This window comes from Podarcis filfolensis (assembly GCF_964270895.1).
Source record: "Podarcis filfolensis genome assembly, chromosome: 6".
Lineage (NCBI taxonomy): Eukaryota > Metazoa > Chordata > Lepidosauria > Squamata > Lacertidae > Podarcis > Podarcis filfolensis.
In genome coordinates, this window is record NC_139609.1 from 81,371,075 (window position 1) to 81,394,375 (window position 23,301).

At 41.6% G+C, this 23,301-nt stretch overlaps 2 protein-coding genes across 2 annotated transcripts in view; both read right to left on the reverse strand.

Annotated features, from left to right (window-relative positions):
- ADNP (activity dependent neuroprotector homeobox) overlaps positions 1-23,301 on the reverse strand; it is a 312,543-nt gene that overhangs the window by 49,561 nt on the left and 239,681 nt on the right. The gene's annotated exons all lie outside the window — the stretch shown is intronic.
- On the reverse strand, positions 12,624-23,157 carry DPM1 (dolichyl-phosphate mannosyltransferase subunit 1, catalytic). The gene is made up of 9 exons (XM_083619176.1): positions 23,022-23,157; positions 20,531-20,630; positions 19,257-19,290; positions 18,647-18,723; positions 18,501-18,526; positions 17,117-17,212; positions 16,589-16,657; positions 16,295-16,409; positions 12,624-12,971 (listed from the first exon to the last, which is right to left on the reverse strand). Exons 1-9 carry the CDS (start codon positions 23,123-23,125, stop codon positions 12,867-12,869), a joined length of 726 nt encoding a protein of 241 aa, XP_083475302.1. The 5' UTR covers positions 23,126-23,157; the 3' UTR covers positions 12,624-12,866.

Here is a 23,301-nt window from a genome sequence, read left to right on the forward strand (position 1 = left end):
AACGCAGCAGAAGCCTTTTGTGTTGTGAGCTACCAGTAGTGTGCCTCACACCTCCCAGTAACAGGCAGCCAGATTTGTTCCTGCACAATGGTGATCACCCATCAGCATGCGGCATGGCACCATTGACGCGCCATCAAAAGAGAACGGGTGAACTGCTGCACATCACATCACGGTGGCATTAACAGATAGCATACCAGTGGTGTTTTTTATTGGACAGGCCTTTATTTCATTAGCATGGGCTACTAAGCATTTACATTACCTAAAATAAAAAAAAAATACAGAATGCAGTATAGGATGCACGTGCAAAAGAGGATCAAGATGTTGCAGCTGATAGCAAAGTGAACATGAGCCACCAATGTGGTACATCTGCTAAAAAAGCTAACACACTCTTAAGGCTGCATTAACAGATGCATAGCGTGCGAAGTAATAATTACACTCCATTATGCAGTGGTCAGGCCCTGTCAAAGGTACTCTGTCCACTCTGGATACGGCATTGTAAGAAGGAGGTTCGCAAACTGGAGTATGTCCAGATGAGGCCAACGAAGACAATTAACAGGTCAGGAATTCAGGTCCTATGAGGAGCCATTGAAAAAGCTGAGTATGTTTAACCTAGAGAAGATAATTGTAAGTATAGACACGATAGGTATCTAAAGGCTGTTGTGTAGATTGGGGAGGACTTGTTCTCGGTTGCTCCACAAGGCAGGACTAGAACCAGTGGGTGAAAATTGCAGAGAACCATATTTCAGCTAAACCTTAGGAGAAACTTCAAGTCGGTATGAACTACAATGGTACCTCGGGTTACATACGCTTCAGGTTACATACGCTTCAGGTTACAGACTCCGCTAACCCAGAAATAGTACCTCGGATTAAGAATTTTACCTCAGGATGAGGACAGAAATCGTGTAGTGGCGGCAGCAGCAGGAGGCCCCATTAGCTAAAGTGGTGCTTCAGGTTAAGAACGGACCTCCAGAACGAATTAAGTTCTTAACCTGAGGTACCACTGTATTTGACAGTGGAAAGGCTTTCTCTGGAGATGGTGGTTTGTTTGTTTTTTTTCTCTGGAGGTATTTAAGCAAAGGCAGGACAACCATCTATCAGTGATGTTACGGTTACATCCTGCATTAAGGAGGGGGTTGTGCTAGATAACCTCCACAGTACCCTTCCAATTTTATAATTCTAAGACTACACAAGCAACCTAAGCTGTGGTATTATGGCAGGAGTGCATAATCTCAGAGATGCACCTCAGCATTTTCTTGAACACTGTGAGAGATCTTGTGGCATGCCTGTAGCATCAGGTAATACAATTACATTGAGCGCAGCAAAATGATTGGGCCAATCTTTGGTGACTCCTTGACAGTAACACTCAATATCACCAAATTAGAGACCAAATATCACAGGGGAAGCCATTCTAAGGACATTTCAACTGTCACCATTTTTAAAAAGCTGCAACAGCGCAGATAGTGCAAGTTAATTTCATTGTACAAAGGTTGTACATTGACAATAAATGTATTATTATTATTATTATTATTAGTGACTACTGCTTTAGTAGCTCCTCACTATGCTGGCAGATGTGCCAGGGGTAATGCAGCTGCATAGCAACAGCTGCAACCATACATTGCATACCACTAGCCTAACAGTAACCATATAATAGCAGTAACAGTCTGATTACTAACTATATAGGACAGTGCAACTGTGATGTAATTGCAATTATGTCAAGCATGCACAACAGCGTGGCTCAAGAGGTGAAAATACTAACCACACACAGCAGTAGCAATAATATGAGCAGAACGATTGGGTTTTAGGCCCAGTTTTGGCACATAAACTGCTTTGGCACAGACTGAGGCACTGTTAGTGGATGGTTCCCTAGACTGGATGGATGGGAGATTGCCTGTTCTTGATAAATTTGCACTTCCCCGGAAGGAGCAGGTACGTAGCTTGAGAGTACTTCTGAATCCTTTGCTGTCGCTTGAGGCTCAGGTAGCCTCCATGGCACAGAGTGCCTTCCATCACCTATCACCTTCAGCTGATTGCCTAGCCGTGTCCACATCTGGGCAGGGTTAGCCTAACTTATGTGATCTAGTATTAGGTTCTGGTAATCTCTAGGTTAGATTACTGCAAAGTATTACATGTAGGGCTGCCTTTGGAGACAGTTTGGGAATTTCAGCTGGTGCAGAATTTGACAGTGAGGTTGCTCACTAGGGCAAGACCGTTTAAGCATATGATGCCAGTCTTGGCACAACTGCACTGGCTGCCAATTAGTTTCCGGGCCCAATTCAAGGGGGTGTTTTTGAGCTATAAAGCTTTAAACCGCTCAGGACCGCAATACCTCATGGACTGCCTCTCCCCTTATGAACCTATCCAGACCCTGCAATCATCATATGAGGCCTTTCTTTGTGTGTCTCCTCCACGAGAGAACCAGAGGGTGGCAACACGAGAACAGGGCTTTTCTGCAGTTGCTCTACATTTGCGGAATGCTCTTCTGGGTGAGGTTCATATGGTGCCTTTATTACACATCTTTAGGTGCCAGGTGAAAACTTTCCTCTTCAACTAGGCCTTTGCCTAATGTAATAGTCTATGTCCTTTTAAATGTCAAAATAAAATTAAATAAAATGAATTCCTTCCAGTAGCACTTTAGAAACCAACTAAGTTAGTTACAGTGGTACTTCGGGTTACAGACGCTTCAGGTTACAGATGCTTCAGGTTACAGGCTCTGCTAACCCAGAAATAGTACCTCGGGTTAAGAACTTTGTTTCAGGATGAGAACAGAAATCATGCTCTGGCGGTGCGGCGGCAGCGGGAGGCCCCATTAGCTTAAGTGGTACCTCAGGTTAAGAACAGTTTCAGGTTAAGAACGGACCTCCAGAACGAATTAAGTTCTTATCCCGAGGTACCACTGTATTGGTATGAGCTTTTGTGTGCATGCACACTTCTTCAGATACACTGAAACAGAAGTCACCAGACCCTTATATATAGTGAGAGGGTGGGGAGGGGTATTACTCAGAAGGGTGGTGGGAATGGGTGATTGGCTGATAGGTATGGTAAACCTGTTGATGACTGTTAACGGCTGCAATTGGTCTTACAGGAAAAAGCAATGGGTGAGATGGCTAAAAATAGCTTTATCATGTATAATGAGATAAGAATCCGTTGTCTCTATTCAGACCAGGTCTCTCCATGGTTTTAAGTTTGGTAATAAGTTGCAGCTCAGCAACTTCTCTTTCCACTCTATTTCTGAAATTCTTTTGTAATAAGACAGCTACTATGAGATCTTGTATAGAATGTCCTGGGAGATTGAAGTGTTCTCCTACTAGTTTCTCTGTCTTGTGAATCTTGATATCTTTTAAATGTGTTTGTGAAGGGGGAGAAGTATTGGTTTGATTTGTTCTTGTTTCCGTTGTGTACTTTTTGGTTTTATTTTGTATTTTTATCTTATGAACCACCCTGAGATTTTCGGATGAGGGGCAGTATAACCATTTAATTAATTAATAAAATAATAACAGAGTTCTATCATACCACTTGATGCTGCTGTTGTGGCTGTATAGCAGGTGTTTTTATACAGCATGCCATTAGCACCACTGTACTGGTAAGCATCGTCATTATCCTTAATATATGTGATTAATTATAATATGGTTACCTATATGAAGGAAAGTTATTAGTATATCATTTCATTATCCCAGCATTTTTATCTCGGTCTACCAGAGGGGACCGTGCAGATATTACTATAAATGGGTTGCAATGTGGAACAAAGTGTTGGGGTGGCGGGGGAAGTTGCTTGGACAGAAGAAACACTAGGGGATGGAGGGCAGATTTTCCTTCCTCCCCAATAATGTTCCTAAGCAGGCCTGGTATCAGCGCCCAGCACTTTGAACAGCAGGACCCACCTAGACTATGCAGAATTAGATAAATTAACAGGAAGGATTCGAAACCTGCGGGATCAGAGATTCTTAGAGGACTGGAGTAAATATATGAACTATTTGAAAAGTAATTGTGATGAACAGATTACGCTAGTAGGACTGCAAGAAGTTTTGTAAAGTGGATTATCTGAAATACTACGAAAAAGACTATGAAAAGAATTATTGGTTAAGGACAATTAAATGCAATATAGAAATTAAGAAATGCAGAATAAGTGATAAAGAACGGAAAATCATCAGAGGTGTTGATGGAAGTCTAAAACATTGTATAAGATGAGAAGATATGTTGAGAAGATATGTTGAGAAGTATGAGAAGATTTGTTGTATGACTGTTGGAACTGATGTGTTAAAAAATCAATAAAAATGTGTGTGTGTGTATATATATATATATATGTAACAGCAGGACCCGCCATCTTGATTTCTGAGTGCTCTGGAGTGACACTAAACTGCACTCTCCAGGATGTTGTGGCAAATTTAAAATGGCAGTCATGAGCCTGATCCTGGGAGGACCCACTGACATTGGCAGATAAGGTTGACAAATGCCTGCTTAAATGTGGAGCCACCCTTTCTCTTAACTGTACCCTTACTTTTATTTATCCTTGTTCTTAAAATTCCCAAGCATTCTACAAAAATTAAAACACCAAAGCCTTTCTTTCATCCTAAGAACATAAGACAAGCCTACTGGATCAGGCCAATAGCCCATCTAGTCCAGCATCCTTCTCTCACAGTGGCCAACCAGATGCCTGTGGGAAGCCTGCAAGTTGGACATGAACACAAGAGCGCACTGCCCACCTGCAGCTTCCAGCGACCGGTATTCAGAGTCATGCCTCTGACAGTGAGGACAGAACATAACCGTCATGACTAGGAGCCATAGATAGCCTCATCCTCCATAAATCTGTCCAATCCTCTTTTAAAGCTATCCAAGTTGTTGGCCAACACTGCCTCCTGCAGGAGCAGGTTCCATAGATTAACTCTGCAATAGAACGAATAATTTTAAAAATCTGTCCGGAACCTTCCAAAATTCAGCTTTATCGGATGTGCATGAGTCCTAGAATTATGACAGAGGGAGAAAAGCTTTTTCTCCATCCACTTCCTCCATTCCATGTATAGTTTTGTAAACCTCTATCATGTCGCCTCTTACTTGCCTTTCTTTCAAATGAAAAAGTCCCAAATGCTGCAACATTTTGTCATGGATGAATTGCTCCACCTTGCTCATTTTGGTTGCCATTCCTTGAACCTTCAGATTTTTGGACTAGAACTCCAGTGAGCACTAGCCGGATCAGCCCAAATGGACAGGGATTAGTGGGAGTTGTGGTCCACGGAATCTGGATGGCGCCAGAATGGGGAAGGCTGGGAAAAAAAGATCACAACCCTGTGGAAGGGATGAAGAATAAAGCGCTGTTACGGAGAAAAGAAAGGGAAACGGTGGAAAGATTAATGAGAATTACTCCTATGGGGGAGATTTAAAGTGCTGCACCTAGGGAGAGTGTTTCAGTGAGGCAAGAACCTGCTCACTCTGAGATTGGGTGGTCTGGCTTCCATCCATAGGGACAACATCCAGTATGTGCAAAGCATATCTGTGCTCAGAGTACATGTCGAATACATGGCCAAGGATTTGAACAGCCTGTGGGCCTTCCCACCAGTCCACACATGTACTGCCAGTCACAATCCATCAGTAGTACTCCAAATATATGTTATGAATAATAGCTTTGTTTAGACAAGCATTTCAAGGGTTCAAGGTGCTTCCCGGATAATTGTACCAATCATTACTGCAACAGCCCCAACTGTTATGCCAGGACCATTATTGTCCCTACCTAGGAGGTATGCTAAGTATATATAATGGTTTGTCTAAGGCCATGGGCGTAGCCAGGATTTAGTGTGTGTGTGTGTGTGTGTGTGTGTGTGTGTGTGTGTGTAGGACACCCACCTGACCTGTTCCAGCACCAAGCTACCTCTGACATGAAGCCACACCTCTCGCTCAGTTGGGTTGTCAGTTGCATCGCTAGAATGCACCGCAACATCATCCAAGTAATTATTATTATTATTATTATTATTTTATTATTTATACCCCACCCATCTGGCAGGGTTTCCCCAGCCACTCTGGGCAGCTCCCAACAGAACACTAAAACAATAAAACTTCAAACATTAAAAATTTCCCTAAACAAGGCTGCCTTCAAATGTCTCACAAGTGACCTCAGTGAATATTTCAATTTCAAATATTCTGATTATTTCTACTTTGAGTTAAGTATTGTTATTTGTTTACTTGATTTAGGCGGTGGCAGCTGCCCCTGCCCCTGCCCACGTCCATGTCTAAGGCCACCTATTGAGTTATGTGGATGAGGTGACATTTGAACCCCCGCTGTTGGCCCCTGCAGGAGTATTACCTTGCGAGTATTTGGCCACAGATGGACCATGCTCACATTGTGGTACCATGTGTATGAACCACTGCCTTCTAGAGCCCTATCTGCAACTGCTGCAGTTTGCATCACTCAGCTGCCTCGGTTGCAAGCCCGGTGGCTCCATGCAGTCCTGAGATTATGCCAGGTATGAGCTCTACTTCACCAGCATGCTGCAATGTTAAAGATGGCAAAACATTCTACACGTCATACGTTCTTTCTGTCCTTACGTAGATATCCCAATGGTCCACCTTGTCCAGCATCCCGTTCTCACAGTCAGATGCCTGTGGGAAACCAGAGAGCAGAATGGGAGCACAAGAGCAACTCTCTCCTCCTGTGCTGCCTCCAGCTGTGGAGGGGAAAGAATAGCCAGCTAGCCCTCTCCATGGATTCGTCTAATCTTTTAAAGCCATACAAGTTGGTGGCCATCACTGAGGGAGCGAATTTCATAGTTTGACGATGTACTGTATGAAGAAGGAAACGATGGTGGCTTCATGGGCTTTGAGACAATCCCTGGGAGAGATGGCTGTTGCTTCCATTGTACCCACAGGGAGTTGAAGCTCAGAGTAAAACAGCCCAAACTAGCGTTTCCTTTTGAGTTCTTCTCTGACTGCAAAATGTTCCTTGTTTACTTCAATGGAGAATGCAGCTCCATGCCTTTTTTCCCCGTTCTGCATAGCTGTCCCTTGACTAAAATGAATTGAAATGAATAGATGTCCCTTGACTGAAATGAAATGTGCATATGCTGTTCCTGCATGTGCAGGAAGAGCATATGCACATCAAAGCAAACACAAGAGTCTGAGTTAGGGTCACTTGCCCAGGAAGACTTTCTGTTGTAATTGGCTGAAGCAGACAGCTGACTTGAGGCCTAAATCTAATACACTCTCCATTTCATCACCAAGGCTTCTGTTAGATACGTATCCCAATTCAAATACAGTGGTACCTTGAGTTACATACGCTTCAGGTTACTGACTCTGCTAACCCAGAAATAGTGCTTCAGGTTAAGAACTTTGCTTCAGGATAAGAACAGAAATCATGCTCTGGCGGCACGGCGGCAGCAGGAGGCCCCATTAGCTAAAGTGGTGCTTCAGGTTAAGAACAGTTTCAGGTTAAGAACAGACCTCCAGAACAAATTAAGTACTTAACCCGAGGTACCACTGTATGAGTAAGAGTCCTGTGGCACTTTAAAGACTAACAAATTTTATTATGGGATAACCTTGTGTGGGCTAGAGTTAAGTTCATCAGGTGCACGGAGTATCCTAAGTTGGCAAGTGTACATACACATGGTTGCATATCCTCCATTTTTCTGATGAAAATTGGCATTTTATTTTATTATTTTATTTTTTATTTCTACACTGCCCACCTGACTGGGTTGCCCCAGACCAGGCATAGGCAAACTCGGCCCACCAGAAGTTTTGGGACTAAAACTCCCATGATCCCTAGCTAACAGGACCAGTGGTCAGGGATGATGGGAATTGTAGTCCCAAAACATCTGGAGGGCTGAGTTTGCCTATGCCTGCCTCAGACACTCTGGGCAGCTTCCAACATATATAAAAACATAATAAAACATTAAACATTTTAATAAAAACCTTCCCTATACAGGGATGCCTTCAGCTGTCTTCTAAAGGTTGTATAGTTACTTATGTCCTTGACTCAGGGGTTGCATAACTCCATACCCCCCAACATTTTCCTGATGAAAATAGGGACGTCCTAAGGAAAAGCAGGACATTCTGGGATCAAATCAGAAACTGGGATGGCTTCTGTAAATCCGGGAATGTCCCTGGAAAATAGGGACACTTGGAGGGTCTGTGGTTGTGGGGAATGCGAAGGACCAGAGCTCAGTAGAAGAGTATCTGCCTTGGATGCATGAGATTCCAGGTTAAATTCCCTGCTGCTTCAAGTAGGGCTATGAATGTCCCTTGTCTGAAATCTTGGGAGAGCTTCTGCCAGTCAGTTTAGGCAATATTGAGCTAGATGAACCCTGCTCAGTGAAAGACAATTTCCTGTGTCCCTAATTATAAGCAGCGAGGTTAGAGAGGGAAATGAAATGCAAACAATAGTGAACTGACAATTATCTTAAACGTATGCAAAATAATGACAGAGATAATTCACAAAGCGGTGTTGATAACAGAAACATCCTGGCATCCTTAAGCCTTTTGAAACTTGTAATGGGAAAAGAAAAGAAATGTCAGGCCTCAGATGATAGATTTGAACTTCTTGATATGTTGTCTTTTCACTCTGGAGTCTCCCTTTGAAGTTCCTATGTTCAAGAATGGCCACATTAAGGTTGGCGACAGAGTGTTTGAGGGCACTGAAATATTCTCTAAATATTGCCCTTTCTGAGACCAGAGTTGGGTCAATTTATGTTCACAGGTGTAAAATTACTGTTATAATAATAGTTGTATTATTGTAAATAATAATAATGATGATGTATCATTACGATTATTATTATGACAGCCAACTCCCGCCTTATGTGGGGAGTTCATTTCAGGCCATTGCGCACTTGTGTGAAATCGCATATGATCAGAACACCCACTGAAAAAGCCTGCAAGCACCGGTTTGACTTCACCCACCAGATGCGTACTCCATTGTCTCTTGAAACAGACAGATGCCAGCTACTTCAAGATTAAGCACATCTAGAGTCACACTTCGAAAAGTAGGCAAGAGGCCACATCTGCACTATATACTTAAAGCCGTATCATACCTGTTTAAACAGTCATAGCTTTCCAAAAGGAATCCTGGGAGCCCTAGTTAGTTAAGGGCATTGAGAGTTGTTAAAAGACTTCTGTTCCACTCCGAGAACTACAATTCCCAGAGTCCCAATGGAAGAGGGAGTGATTCTTAAACCACTCTGGTTAGTCACCATCAGCTGAGACAATTAGTATGACACTATGGCGCTTAATCTTCTGGCCACAGGAAGGAAGGAAGGAAGGAAGGAAGGAAGGAAGGAAGGAAGGAAGGAAAGCTAGAGCTTATTTTAGTAAACACCAGCAATTATACATGAGCAAATAGGCATTCGTTTAAAAGGAATTCTTTCCATTCAAGTAGTGCATTTCTGTTTCCAGTCACTTTGAAGGAACTTCTTACCCTTTGAAGGAATCAAAGATAATGCCAGCATGCAGATAACCGAGGACGTAAATGGAATTTGTTAAAGGTAAGTTAGAGGACTGGCTTACTAACAAGAGGGTGTGAAGAGAATGGTGGTCTATGCTCCTATCGGAATGTGTGAGAGCAGCTGCCTGAAACCATCTATTCCCCGACTCGAATCTTCCTCTGCATATTGGACATCCATAACAGCAGGCTAACTTAAAGGGTTCTTGTGAAGAGAAGGTTGGTAATACCTGGCTTGAGTCCTGTGCATTCAAGGAATTACTGCTGGGATAGCTGTGTCACTAGAGCACGAGACTTTTAATGTCAAGAGTTGTGGGTTTGAGCCCCACATTGGGCAAAAGACTCCTGGATTGCAGAGGGCTGGACTGATGACCCCTGTAGTCCCTTTCAATTCTATGATACTAAATTTGGTTTTCCAAGCATATTTGGCCTTACATTCTTTTTTTTAGGTGCCATGTTAAGCCCAATGAACTCAAGTTCTGATCAAGCGCTGACTAGGTTCAAAGTAAACTAAAGTCAACCTTTTTCATCTTAGCTTCCTAAACATGAATTCAGATATGAAGTACTATAGCCAGGGCACTATCTTAAAGGTGAGGGAGTTGGATCACATACTGTCATTATAATGAGACATGGCTGGGGGAACGAGGTTCTAAGGCTTATAGTTAAAAAATGGTTCAACTCTTAAAACTTGGCAGTGTAATAAAAGCAAGCTTGGTGGACGGCCCATGCCAAATTTGGGGTAGAAAGGATATTACTTGTTTTAAGCAAGCTAAACATTTGGTGAGACTGGCATACTGACAGATGCTGTGCATTTTTCTTCCATAGACTTTGCTGAGGTATTTTTTTCTGGAAATATTTCTCCATTTGCATTGTGCCTTTTGGGAAATAGTTTGTTGTGTTAGGTCAAGGAGAACATATTTAGTGTGTGCTTTTCCCTATTATTAGCGTAACGTATCTGTACTCTTTGGAGTAAGCTTAGGCCCGCCCTGTGGAACTCCCTCCCATCAGATGTCAAGGAAATAAACAACTATCTGACTTTTAGAAGACACCTGAAGGCAGCCCTGTTTAGGGAATTATTTAATTTTTGATGTTTTATCTTGTTTTTAATATTCTGTTGGGAGTCGCCCAGAGTGGCTGGGAAAACCTAGCCAGATGGGCTGGGTGTAAATAATAAAAAATTATTATTATTATTATTATTATGGCTTCATAGCTCCCTGATTAACAATTTAAACTGCATTGTATTGTTGAAAAAAGAGGAATAAAACTTGGCAGATATTAATATTCAATTAACCAAAAATGGTATTTCTTGCTGGGTACTTGTAAAATGGGGTGGTAGATTCAATGGCATTGGCTACATGTGCCTATTCCAGTGAACAGACAAGTCTTAAGATGTAGGTCCCATCACACTACTGTTTTTTTTATTTGGTGGATTTATGTCCTGCTTTTGGCCTGGAGTCTGAAAAACCAACCAACATTTATAAAGCACAACAGATGCACCAGGAAATACATAGTCTTGCAACAGCAAGCTTCCTTTTCTCTTGCATTCACCACTACACACAAACATAACAGACTGGGTTGTAGTTTTATCCCCGCTCCCCCAATGCAATCACAATTTGGGAGTACCTGTGGGCCTGCTATATTTTCCAGAAGAGAACCTAGCCATTCATGGATAGATAATTTGCAATTCTATATAGCCTGAACTCTGGAGCTTGATTTCCATATTCCTTTCATGTATACTATGAATTACAAATAACCAAACTCTCTTGAAGTGCAGAGGTATACTGCACTAAAAATTACTGCCGGGGATCAGAGTGTACTTTTTGTTTTGTTTTTCCACGAACAGTTCACATTAGGATTCTATTAATGTTAGCAGTAATCTAAATATGGAGAAGTGTACAGCCAGGAAGACATTACTGCACTAGCTGTATTCAGAGAAGTATGCACTGTTGTATTTAGCTGCAAAAAAACTTATGTAGGTGCACCCATGAAAAATAGGCCACACTGTACATGTGTCCATATCCAAGTGCTTCTGGGGTTTTTTGCCTATCTCGTCCCAAACGAACATTATTTGTTTAAAAATCCTGCCTTGCTTTTGCATAGAAATGCTCAAGGAAGCTAAAGTCCAGCCATAATTCCTAGCGAGGGGTAGTAATTTTCCAAAGCAGTGCAATTATGAATTACATAATGTGGTTCAGGCCCTACCTAAAGGTCCAAATCAAAAGTTTAGCGCCAGGAGCGTGTGTTTTTTGACCTCTAGCAGTTATGCCATAGGGCATTTTGTGTTGCTTAACATCCATATGAAGCTGTTGAGAATAGTTATTAAGAGATTTGTGGTCAGGTGCCATCAATATGCTGATAAAATAAACGCAGCTCTATTTCTCCACAACATCTGAATCACAGGAAGCTGTGCAGGCCCTGGACCAGGGGATGCTGGGAAATTAACTAGGCTTGAATCCTGGCAAAATGGAGGTTTTAGGGGCAAGTGGTTCTTGTGTCTGAGAAACTGGCTGATTTCCCATGCTGGATGGGGCAGCACCTCCTCTGAAGGAGCCCCCACAGCCTGGGGACTTGCATGGGGGTTTTCGCTTGGGAACCACACTGCAAGGGATGTTGTCAGCCCCATGTTCAGTGCTTGGGGAAACTAGAGCTGACAAAGTGGTTGTTTGTCGCCTCCCATCCATTGACAAGGACAGGAGAAACAAGGCTGCAGTTTGCAAGTGTGACTGTTTTGCTTTGCTGCAGTTGCTTGCAAAATGTAGTTTTGTTTCTCCCCTCTGTGCCATATGATGGGGGAAGAAGCAAGGCTGCTTAGCGCTGGGTTGGGTCCATGAGAGGCAGAACCACACCCAGCACTAAATAGGACCTGCCTTCCTCACATCAGCTCATCATCAGGGGTGTGATCCTGCTTGGTCCAAATGCACTTAATTTAAATACATGGAGGGGCAGACTGAATGGTATTTTCTGTTGCTCTGACTTATGCACATGGAGAGGGGCAAATGCACTTGATCCACCTTCAGCTTCCCTGGGATGCAACGTGCAAATGTAGTCTACATGCATAAAATCTAACATGCATAGGCCCATTCCACCCCCCCCCCAGCGGACATGTGAATCTTTAAACAATGAATATCATGTTAAAGAAGGATGCAAATAGCTTACTCCATTCAGAGCAGGTGGTCTCATCCCACACATACCCAAAATTTAAACACAATTTAAATGGAATGGGTTTATTTTTGAATAGTAAACATTACACAGTGATCATTATTCACATTTAATAAATAATGCCGCCCGAATTATATGCACTGTATTGTTTTTCTTCAAATCAGAAATTAGCAATGATTTTCTATATATAGCCACAAGAAAACTTAGCAAGATTCCACTATCCCATATAAAAATAATTTCTTCAGTCCAATGCAAAGGTATATGGAATGCTAGGAAGATTCTCTTTAATAAATTATGTAGTTGCAAACAAAGTCAACAGTCCCTTTACAAAAGAAACTATTTCATTGCCTCCTAGTTTAGATTCGCCATAGACTCTGTCCACAAATGATATAGGTACCTATTAAAAAAACAAAACACAAAATTATTTTAGTTTTAACATAACAAGTTCAAGAAGTAGTAGAAAGAAAAAAAGGGCCACTTCTGCTCCATCTAGCATCATGTCCAGAATAAAATCTGCTTTGGTGAGAAGGTATGAAATGATGGCACCTATGTTATCATAGCCATTTTCACTCTCAAAATCTAGTTCTAATCCAAAGCATCTCAGCAACCATCTCCTGTAAAAGCATGTTCCTAGTGTGCATGACTGGATCTTGCATGTGGTGGCAGAAGCTCCAATGGCTCAGAAGAATAGTTAAGGCTCTCCTTTCTCTTTGTGGTTAACATGGTCTTTCAAGCAGTGGCTGAAAACTTTTCTGTTCACTCAGGTTTTTGACAGCATTTTAATCTGACGATTTTCTGCAGCAAAATGTCCTGCTATGTTATTCTGTCTGTTTGTTGTTTGTTTGTTTTTTTAAAGAAACATTTGTGTTGGACCCCAGGATGGAGTACAAGAAAACAGCATAAACACTAGATTAGAACGATAACATCAGCAATTACAGGAGACATAAAAAGTAATTACAGCAGGCATAAAAAATTACTTCTCTGGCTTACACTCCACCCACAAACACCTGGTGAAAAGAAGACTTGAGAACAAAAAGACATCGGTGAGGGATACACCCCCAAAGGGAGGGAGTTACACAGATCTGGTGGTACTGCAGAGGGGGTCCTATCTCGCATCACCACCCAATAAGCCGTATTTGCAGATGTCAATGCCTGGATGAGCAGATATAGGGAGAGGTCCTCTTTCAGCTTTGTAAGTTAAAGTCAAGGTCTTGAATTGGGCATGGCTGCAAACAGCCTGGCAAAAATATTATTAAAACTCTTTGTTCAAAAGGCAGGGTCTAAATCTTTTAAACAAAGGGAAAAGCAGAGACAAAATCCTGTTTGGCTTTCTTTTCAGCATCCCCATCTATGTGGTGGTGGGTTTTCCATATTGCAGCAGAATTCATCACCATCTCAACAGTAGTTAAAATAGTGTTATACCTGCAATTAGTGTTATACTTCCAAGGGATACGTACTTGGGCTACAATCCTACACACACACTAGCCTCAGACAACAATTGCTCTTGTAGCACCTTAAAAACTAGCACACTTTATTCTAGCATGATGCATGAAGTGTAATTCTCAGTTGCCGGTATATATGGTTGTAAATAGTGGGATAAGGGGGAAACAAAATGCAAAAAGTACAAATACCGGCAATTCAATTGAGAGCTAATATATGCACAATACGTAGAGTGACCCTTTACAAAAGCAGTGACAGGTGTTATCTGGAAGTAGCACAATACTTCCACTGAATGCAGGAAATATTCAATGATAAACGTGCATAGGATCGCACTGTTAGGGGAATTAGCACAGTCCTATGAACAGAATACTAGACTTGATCTGGAGAAGCGTGTGAATTCATATAGCCCTGAGAAAGTTACTACCTCTCATCCTGAGCGCCTTATCTGTAATTTGGGAACAATACTAACCTACCTCACAGAGTTGCTGTGAGAACAAGAGAGGCAAATGTGACTGTATATACCTTCTAAGTGTTAAATAAGATTACCAGTAAGCCTAACATGCATTTTATTTTTGTAGCAAACATATTGAAGTGCTGCTCCTTTAATAACTATATTGCACATGGTTCTAATTCAGTAGCTATTCATTTAAATATAGTAAACACTGATTTGCAGTGCTTTAGAATGCCAGCTATTTTCACTATACTGAAGCAGGAACTTTAACATTCCAGCGTGTAAGACTATATGTTAAATAATACCCAAGGGCCCAAAGTCAGACGGTGGAATCCACAGAAAGTCTGGCTAGGTACTCTTAGTTGGCATACTGAACCAGAAATCAGCTGGCAGGCAGAAATGGAAAAAACCACGCTTCCCACACACATGCCGCTCTGCCAAACATGAGTTGTTGCATCTCTAGGCAATAGTTTCTTCTGCCAATGGAGAGCCAAAGGCAGAGGCTTGTCTAGTACATTTTCAGTTGCTTCACCGACAACAAGGGCACAGTCTTGAGACAGAATTGCTAAAGAATCTGGGACTCCTACTGGAGGCTCTTGCCAGTGCAGGAAAAAGCAGCTTGGAATGTAGTGGAATGAGACAGTCTAGAACGCTTATGCTAAAAAATAATCTCATAAAACATGTTTGTTTTCTTAGCAGTCTTATACCTGTTTGGGAATCCTAAGAAACCAAAAAAGAAGTACAATTTTGAAATCAGTGATTAAAATCAGTGCAGTTCTGAAAGGTTCAGTCCACCATCTTGATTCAAAATGGTATCTAAGCATAGATAAAAACCTGCTGCTTGATGTCAGGAACCATCATGCAAAATTTGGTTACATAGGATGAGATTCAACTGCCCTGTTCTGCTACTGGAAGCCAGTGCAAGGACTCCCATTAGCGCAATGGGGTTCCCCTGTTCCCTCTCGTACCCCACGCCTCCCCCAAATCCATTCTGGAGGATTGGGAGAATGCCCAGAACAACACACTGGGGGAGCCAAGGGGAGATCATTCCAGAGGGCAAAGCAGAAATGGAAGGAATGATTTCCTTAGCACTACAGCTGAATTTCGCCCAGTATCTTAAGAGATGTCCAAATGCATAGTGAACAAACAACTTTCCAAAATACAGAGCAGAATCCACAACAAAAGCAGGCCACCATTTTTGTGCGAGGGTGCCAAGAAGAGATTTTCATCGGCAAAAGAAGCACCCACACCTGCTGTTGTTTAAAGCTTGTTAAAATAAGTAATGACTGTTGAAGTTAGGTACATATTAGGTAGACATTTGTTAATTAGGGCTTTCCAGTGTACTATGGCATAGATAGGGATTAACTTTTATCCCTAATTCATTAATAGCAATTAAGTTGACAGTCCAAGTCTAAATAGTTGCTGGAAGGTTGGAGAGAACTAACTCGTAGTTGCACAGTGTCTGTATAACTGATCTGAATTAGGGGTTATGACTGGAGATCATTGGATTATTGGCTCAATTCAATACATTTTTGTGAACACATGGAACTCAAGCGGGTACCTGTCTCAGTACAGGATGTTAAACAAATTAAATATTCATATTTTTAAGAGCAATTACCACAAGCCTACATTTGTACGTTGCTGACTGCCAAGCTCCTCACAGCATTACATAATTTGTGTAATTTCTGTCACAATATTAGATTTAGTAGTTCTCAGGCTTATTACACCTCCTGGGCCATTTTGCAGCTGTTAGCCAATTATTATTCTATTATCCGTCAGGTAAATTTATAATATTTAAAATATAGTGTTTGTGATTTAACATTCTTTACCTCTCCAACAGAGAAACCCAGTTGTCTGGCCCGGACAATCATTTCCATCTGGAAAACATATCCTTTCGAGACGCATTTCTCCATCAGTTTTTGTAAAACATCTTTTCTATATAACCTAGAGAGAAAATACATATATTTCTGTTATACAAACACTCCACAATTGCAGTCTTTATTCCCAAAATTAAACAAGTTTTACCATTTCAATCCATTTTTGACGTTATTATCCATTTCAAATTGACCATTAATTTTATTGCTCATCTTTGAAAGCTGAATGCAACCTTAGAAGCAACACACCTGAAGCTGCCTGTTAAGTCGGATGCACCTGGCCGCAGTAGAACTTGAGTGAGGAAGTTGGCGCCACGGCTGCCAAGAAAGATAAGGGGTTTTGGTAAACATTCAGAATCCAATGTTGAAAAATCACATACTTTTCTATAGATGGGATTTCATTATAATAACATTGGCCTGCGTCAATACAAATGCATAATTTGGAAGAGTTTGCTAATTCACATCAAGCCAAGAAAAGAAGCATGTAGAACAAAAAAGATTTATCTATCCCAGTTTGTAAATTGTTTATATATTGCCAAACACAACCAGGAGAATTACAAGAATAAAAGATAATCAAATCTCTGCCCACAGGTTTACTATCTATGAAGTAGGACGGGGGGGGGGGGGAATGCAAGAATAATTAAAAAAAGCAAGAATAAAAGACTAATCTGGAACAGTACAAAAGGAGGAGGAGGAGAGTTAATAACAGAACTCAGAATCCTCCTGTGTGGCTTTTTCTATCACAGACCTTGAATGATGGAAGAAGTAGCTACCAACCTGATCAATTTTCGTTTCAAATCCCACCCATGCACACCTCCATTTCCTTTATATCGCGTTCCAGACACAATGTCAAAGTTACCTTCTTTCTGTGTTCTATGTAAACATTTGAGAGGAAGAGGGAAACACAATTAACAAAAATCTATTAACTTCCAGTGATCTAGGTCTGATTTAATACAATAAATTCAGCTTAAGGAAGGCACCAAGTTGAGAAGGGGAGAAAAAGGGTCCATTTGTGACTGGCAGGTCTAGGCTGTAGTAAAAGGGAGTAATTTCAATTGGGAAACTAATCCCTTTTAATTCTTCCCATCTTAGTTTTGCCAGTTTGAGGACCAGGCAAAAAGCAATAATAACAGAAGAAACAATCAGCATTGTAATAATTTTCTTTGTTTTACGATGCCTCCTCCAGTGTCTCACTGTTTTAAGCACACAAAACACTTGTTTCCATAAAAATAGTGGAGAAAAAGGGGTGGGGAGCAAGACTCAATAAATACTACATGAAATGTAATTCCTTTCATTTTCTAAGCTATCACTATCACTTTCTGCTTCTTCCTATGTATCAAACGATGACAAGTTTGAGGTCAAGTCAAGAGGACAGAAAAGACAGAAACAGATCCGCCAACTACATCAACAAAAGGAAGCCCATAAGCAAAGAAAACTCTGAATTCTCCCTTCTCTTGTGACAACGGCAGTGCCCCCTAGAGGCAAAAACAATTCTTGCTCTTGCATTTGAGAGTTGTACTCTAGGTGCACAGGAATCCGATACTGTTCATAGTTTTACATAAAAGTTTACCTGTTGCATAGTTTTTAGAAATCATTCTGGGGGAGTATGCTTATGAAAACCTAGTCTTAAAAACTTTATTCACCGTTCTGGAGGAAAATATTTCATAACTCATTTTTCAGAAAAACTCAAAAGCACAGGCAGAATATGTTCCCCCTTGCCACCATAATTTTAAGAGGGGTTTTTTTTTGTGGACTTTCACATTTCTGTGCTGCTATCCTTGTGAAGTTTGGCAGGATTCTTACCTTGCTGCAAACTTTATCCAATTCTGGTCAAAAATTAAAGTTTAGACTCTTCTGATTTCTTGCATTGTTCAATCTATTGCCCATTGCTAATGTACCAAATGTAAATGCAGACAGGACAAAGCATCTGCTTCACACGAAGAAGGTTGCAGGTTCATTCCCCAATATCTCCAGGTAAGATTGTAAGGGATTTCTGCCTGAAACCCTAGAGAACTGCTGCCAGTCAGTGTAGATTATACTGAACTAGTTGGAGAAATAGTTTGACTTGGTATAAGACAGCTTCATATTCACCTGGGCTATAAGTGTCAAGGTCTGACTGAAATATTTAAAAAATACTAAAAATATTAAAAATACTACCCACCTGATGAACTCTGGAATGAATTTTGGCTGAAACACAAAAGAGAGATGTGGGGAAATGAAAATATACTCCAGCTCAATGCAAGTTAAATAAAGAAAACTTTATAAAGGCTAAAGAAATGTATGCACAAATACAACGGAAACACTTACATGGTGTGAGAGGTCAGCATCCATAATAATAATGAAGTTTCCTGTGGCATGCTTCATTCCATGAATGTAAGCAGTCCCTGGTGTAAATGATACAAAGGCAAGATCTGTCACCCACATTCAGAATCATGTATGTGAGCTGTCAGCTACAAGGCTGATTCAGTTTCTCTTTAAAGTCAACATATGGAATAAAAAAATGTCCTACATTTTTACTGAATGGCTGCTTGATCAATCTGCAATCCCACTCCAGCCTGTCCCAGGCAACAGTTAGTCACACATGCATGAATTTCAAGCAGCTACTACACCCCCAAGGTGTAGTGTATAAATGGGGATAAACAGCGTAATTTCATGGTTAAAGAAAATTGTGTAGGTTCAGCTTATTATTTAACTGGAGTTGTGATATGTTGGACACTGTTGAAAACCAACAAATATGCATTCCTACCCCCAGAAAGGTATATATACATATGTAAGTTTTTTCCAAGTTTCCAACACACATGCTAACCAACAGAGTTAAAGGTATGATTAAACTCATGCTTTTTAAAATGGTAAACTGCCCTGGGAGTTCAAGGTCAGGATATAAAACTTGTAAATCCTCAAATTAATGAATACTTACCCAATCCAAGTTTCTTTGCTCTGGGTCTTAAAAGCTGTAAAATATCAGTGGAAGAAATGAGCAACCGATTAATTGCATTAAATGATCCATGATTGTAGGTTTTTTTTTATTATTTCAGCTAAATATTAACACTACCACAGTTGCTCTTCTCTCAAATAGGGCTGCTACACTTCCATATTTACAGAGCAACCTGCCTTTAACATTTGGATTACACAGACATTAATTCAGATTAAAACAGTTACAGAATATAGAGCTGTAGACCAAGTTTAGAATGGTCTGCTGAATATGGGAAATAGAGCCAAAGCTGGCTGAATCAGCTGTGCATGGTGCTTTGTAGTCCTGACTTTGGGTCTTTGAAGTCATTGCGATGTCAGGTGATTGACAGATGGTCAGCCCACCCCTTGTTGATTTCAGCCCAAAGAGCCAAAAAACTCCCCCCCCCCTCCCTTAGCGTAAAGTATGGCTCACCACCAAGCACTTCAAAATAAGGGAGGCTTGACTAGCAGGGTTAGAGCATACACCTGCCATACATCCATGCTCTCTTAGGCACTCACATAAAAACTGCAGGGGCTTAATGCGAGTAAGTTTGTTCATTATCAGAAATATGTAGTGCATTTTTTAAAAATCATGAATTTCCAATTTTTCTTAGCAACGCTAAGCAGCATATATACCTTTAAGGACTTAATTCTGCAAATATGAGTGGGCCCAGTATCAAATGGATGAAAATGTATTGGATAATATCCAACTGAGTCACAATCAGAGTAGAACCCATTGCAAATAATGGACAAGTAGAGTCCATTGATTTCAATGAATCTACTCAGACTACAACCAACACTGAATATCACCTACTGTATATGCAGCTGAAGAAGCACTGCTAACACTGCACCTGGATCCCCTGTTGCAGTGCTGAACATGACAAACATTTCTGTGTGTGTCACAATGCAAAAATTATGGGGAAAGTGGTATCGGGTAGATTTCTCACAGCTAGCTATTAGAGCATCCTATGAGGTCAAGTGATGACAACTCTAAGAATTAGCACAACTTTATAAAGTGAAAATTAAAACTGCATCCAAATATGCTAGTTCAGGAAATTTCAAACTACTCCCAATGTTGCTACCCATGTTATCAACCTGAATAAACTGGTAAACAATTCAGTGTTAAAAAAACGAACAACCCATGCATTCAAATTTCATCCCTTAATGCTAATAATATTATTAAGCATCTTATGTTATAACAGCAAACAAGTCAAGGCAAAAAATAAACATATGACTCACAATCTTATCAGATCCATAAATCTTTATCAACTGTTCAGCAACTTCCTGTGTCCCATCAGGACTTCCATCATCTATTACTATAATTTCGAAATCATTTCCACTGAAAAAACAGAGAATTACATTTTAAAGCCAGGTTCAAATGTTAAAGTATATAAAGTACAGTATTATGAAAGTGGGTAGGGGAACAGAGAGAAATAGCCAATGCTTCCTCATCAAAAGTAAATGGTGTTATTAATTCTATTACAATGCACTCTCCTCTCAAAATGGAACTGAAATGCTTCATAGTGCCCTTGCTCCAAGTAAATACCGCAGAGTAACGGTAGGGTTTGCACTGTTGGCCAATGTTGGTTATTCATTTCATGGGTCACAGTTGCCTCGGGCATTTGCCTGATTCAGAAACTGAATGATTAGAATCCTAGAAGTGGAAGGGACCCCAAGGGTCATCTAATTCAACCCCCGCAATGCAGAATCTCAACTAAAGCATCTATGACAGATGGCCATCCATCACCTGCTTAAAAACCTCCAAAGGAGGAGAGTCCATCACCTCTTAAGGGAAGCAGTTCTTAATGTCAAAAAGTTTTTCTTGATGCTTAAATGGAATCTCATTTATTGTAACTTGAATCCATTGGTTCAAGCTCTAGCCCCCAGAGCAGGAGAAAACAAGCTTGCTCCATTTTCCATGGGACAGCCCTTTAGATATTTCAAGATGGCTATTGTATCTCCTCTCAGCCTATTCTTTGGGCTAAACATCCCCAGTTCCTTCACTGTTCCTCATTAAGGCTTGGTTTCCAGGTCCCTGATCATTTTGGTCACCCTCCTCTGCACATGTTTCAGCTTGTCAATAGCTTTCTTAAACCATGGTGACCAGAACTGGACACAGTACTGGCCTGACCAAGGCAGAATAGAGTAATATTATTACTTTCCTTGACCTGGATGCTATACTTCTGTTGATGCAGCCTAGAACAGCATTAGCTTTTTGTGTGTGTTGCTGCATCACACTGTTGACTCATGCTAAGCCTGTGGTCTACCAAGACCCCTAGATCCTTTTCACAAATACTAGGGCAAAGAGTAGTATTTCACAAATACTACTCCAGGTGTCCCATTCAAGAGATCTGGCCCTTAAAGCTAGCATTCCAAATAAGTAAGTTAAAGGTAAAGGGACCCCTGACCATTAGGTCCAGTCGTGACCGACTCTGGAGTTGCGGCGCTCATCTCGCTTTATTGGCCGAGGGAGCCAGCGTACAACTTCCGGGTCATGTGGCCAGCATGACTAAGCCGCTTCTGGTGAACCAGAGCAGCGCACGGAAAGGCCGTTTACCTTCCCGCCAGAGTGGTACCTATTTGTCTACTTGAACTTTGACGTGCTTTCGAACTGCTAGGTTGGCAGGAGCAGGGACCGAGCAACGGGAGCTCACCCCGTCGCGGGGATTCAAACCGCCGACCTTCTGATCAGCAAGTCCTAGGCTCTGTGGACGCGCCACCCGCATCCCTAATAAGTAAGTTACTACTCCATAAATAAAGCTATCAGATTGGATTTTGGCTCTTGATCAACACGCAATAATGTGCTTACAGCTGGTGAAAAATCATGTTTCAGGAGAAGTTGCTGGCAATCTACACATTGCTTGCTCCGTCTGTGAAAACAGGCTGAAAATTTTTACCATAGGCAAGAATCCAAAGGCTGCTTAATGAAAACCTACAAAATCTACACTCTGACACTTACTCACTTACAGGTACACATAAACCAGTCTATAGATTGCCTTGAGACAGTGGTTTAGAAGGTGATTAATAAATTGATTTTCATAATAATATAGGAATGTCCCTGGAAAATCACCATCCAGTTTACATGCAGATAGGGGGAAATAATGTTTAGGTTTTACTCCTATCCTAAGACACACTTGCTTGGAAGGAAATCTCACTTGGACACGAATGAAAGTTTACTTCCAAGTAGACACGCATAGGCTTGTGCTGCCAGGTTTTAATCCTATGCACAAACTCCCCTAAGTGTAAAAACCCCATTAGACACAGTGAGATTTATACGTAAAGGGCTGCCCTGCGAAGTCCTAGCTTTTCTAAAACAACAAACAGACAAAAGTCATGTCTAAACATATTCTATGGGGGCGTAATGGGTCTGACGCATCCTTAAAACCTAGTTATAGGGTGATGCCTGAAACAAACGAAGCAGATACAGTACATCTTTTACCCCTGGAAGCTAAGCAGACCCAACACCATCATGCCCTTACTTCGGGGTACATATACCACGGATTCACAACCCCCAACACCTCGGGAGAAAAGCTTCTCCCCACGATATGGAGGATTCTAATTCGCAACGGCGACGATGGGAAACGGAACGGGGGTCCGGGAGATGGGGCTAGTTATTCCAGATTAACTAACGCGGAGTACAGGAACGGGGCGGATTTTTCCGGGGGGAGCTCGTTAGCGCTAGGGGCTTTTTTTGTCGCTGAAACGAAACAAGTCCCCTTCCCTCAGTCACCTCTGCTCGAAACTCCTCACCAGCAGCCACACAATGAGCGGCAGGTTCTCGCGCTCGTTGTAGGTGGGCAGCAGCACCGAGTACTTGTCCCGGGAGGCGGCCATGATGGTGGCGGCGGCGGCGGAGGAGGCGGAGGCCTGGCAAGGGCCGAGCCGACGTCGCCTGCGTGCCAACCGGCCTCCTCAGCACCGAAGAGCCGCGGAAGCGGAAGAGGCGAGGCCTCCGCTCCCTCCCTCACAAACACCCGCGGCTCGCCGCTGAGGCGTTTCTACCCTCTCCG

Coding starts and splice junctions, on each gene's coding strand:
- DPM1 (XM_083619176.1), bottom strand. CDS start 23,125: ATGGCCGCCTCCCGGGACAAGTACTCGGTGCTGCTGCCCACCTACAAC. Junction 18,724..19,256: donor AGCAAAGAAACTTGGATTGG/GTAAGTATTCAT, acceptor CATTTACACCAG/GGACTGCTTACATTCATGGA. Junction 16,658..17,116: donor TTGAAACGAAAATTGATCAG/GTTGGTAGCTAC, acceptor CTTTCTTGGCAG/CCGTGGCGCCAACTTCCTCA.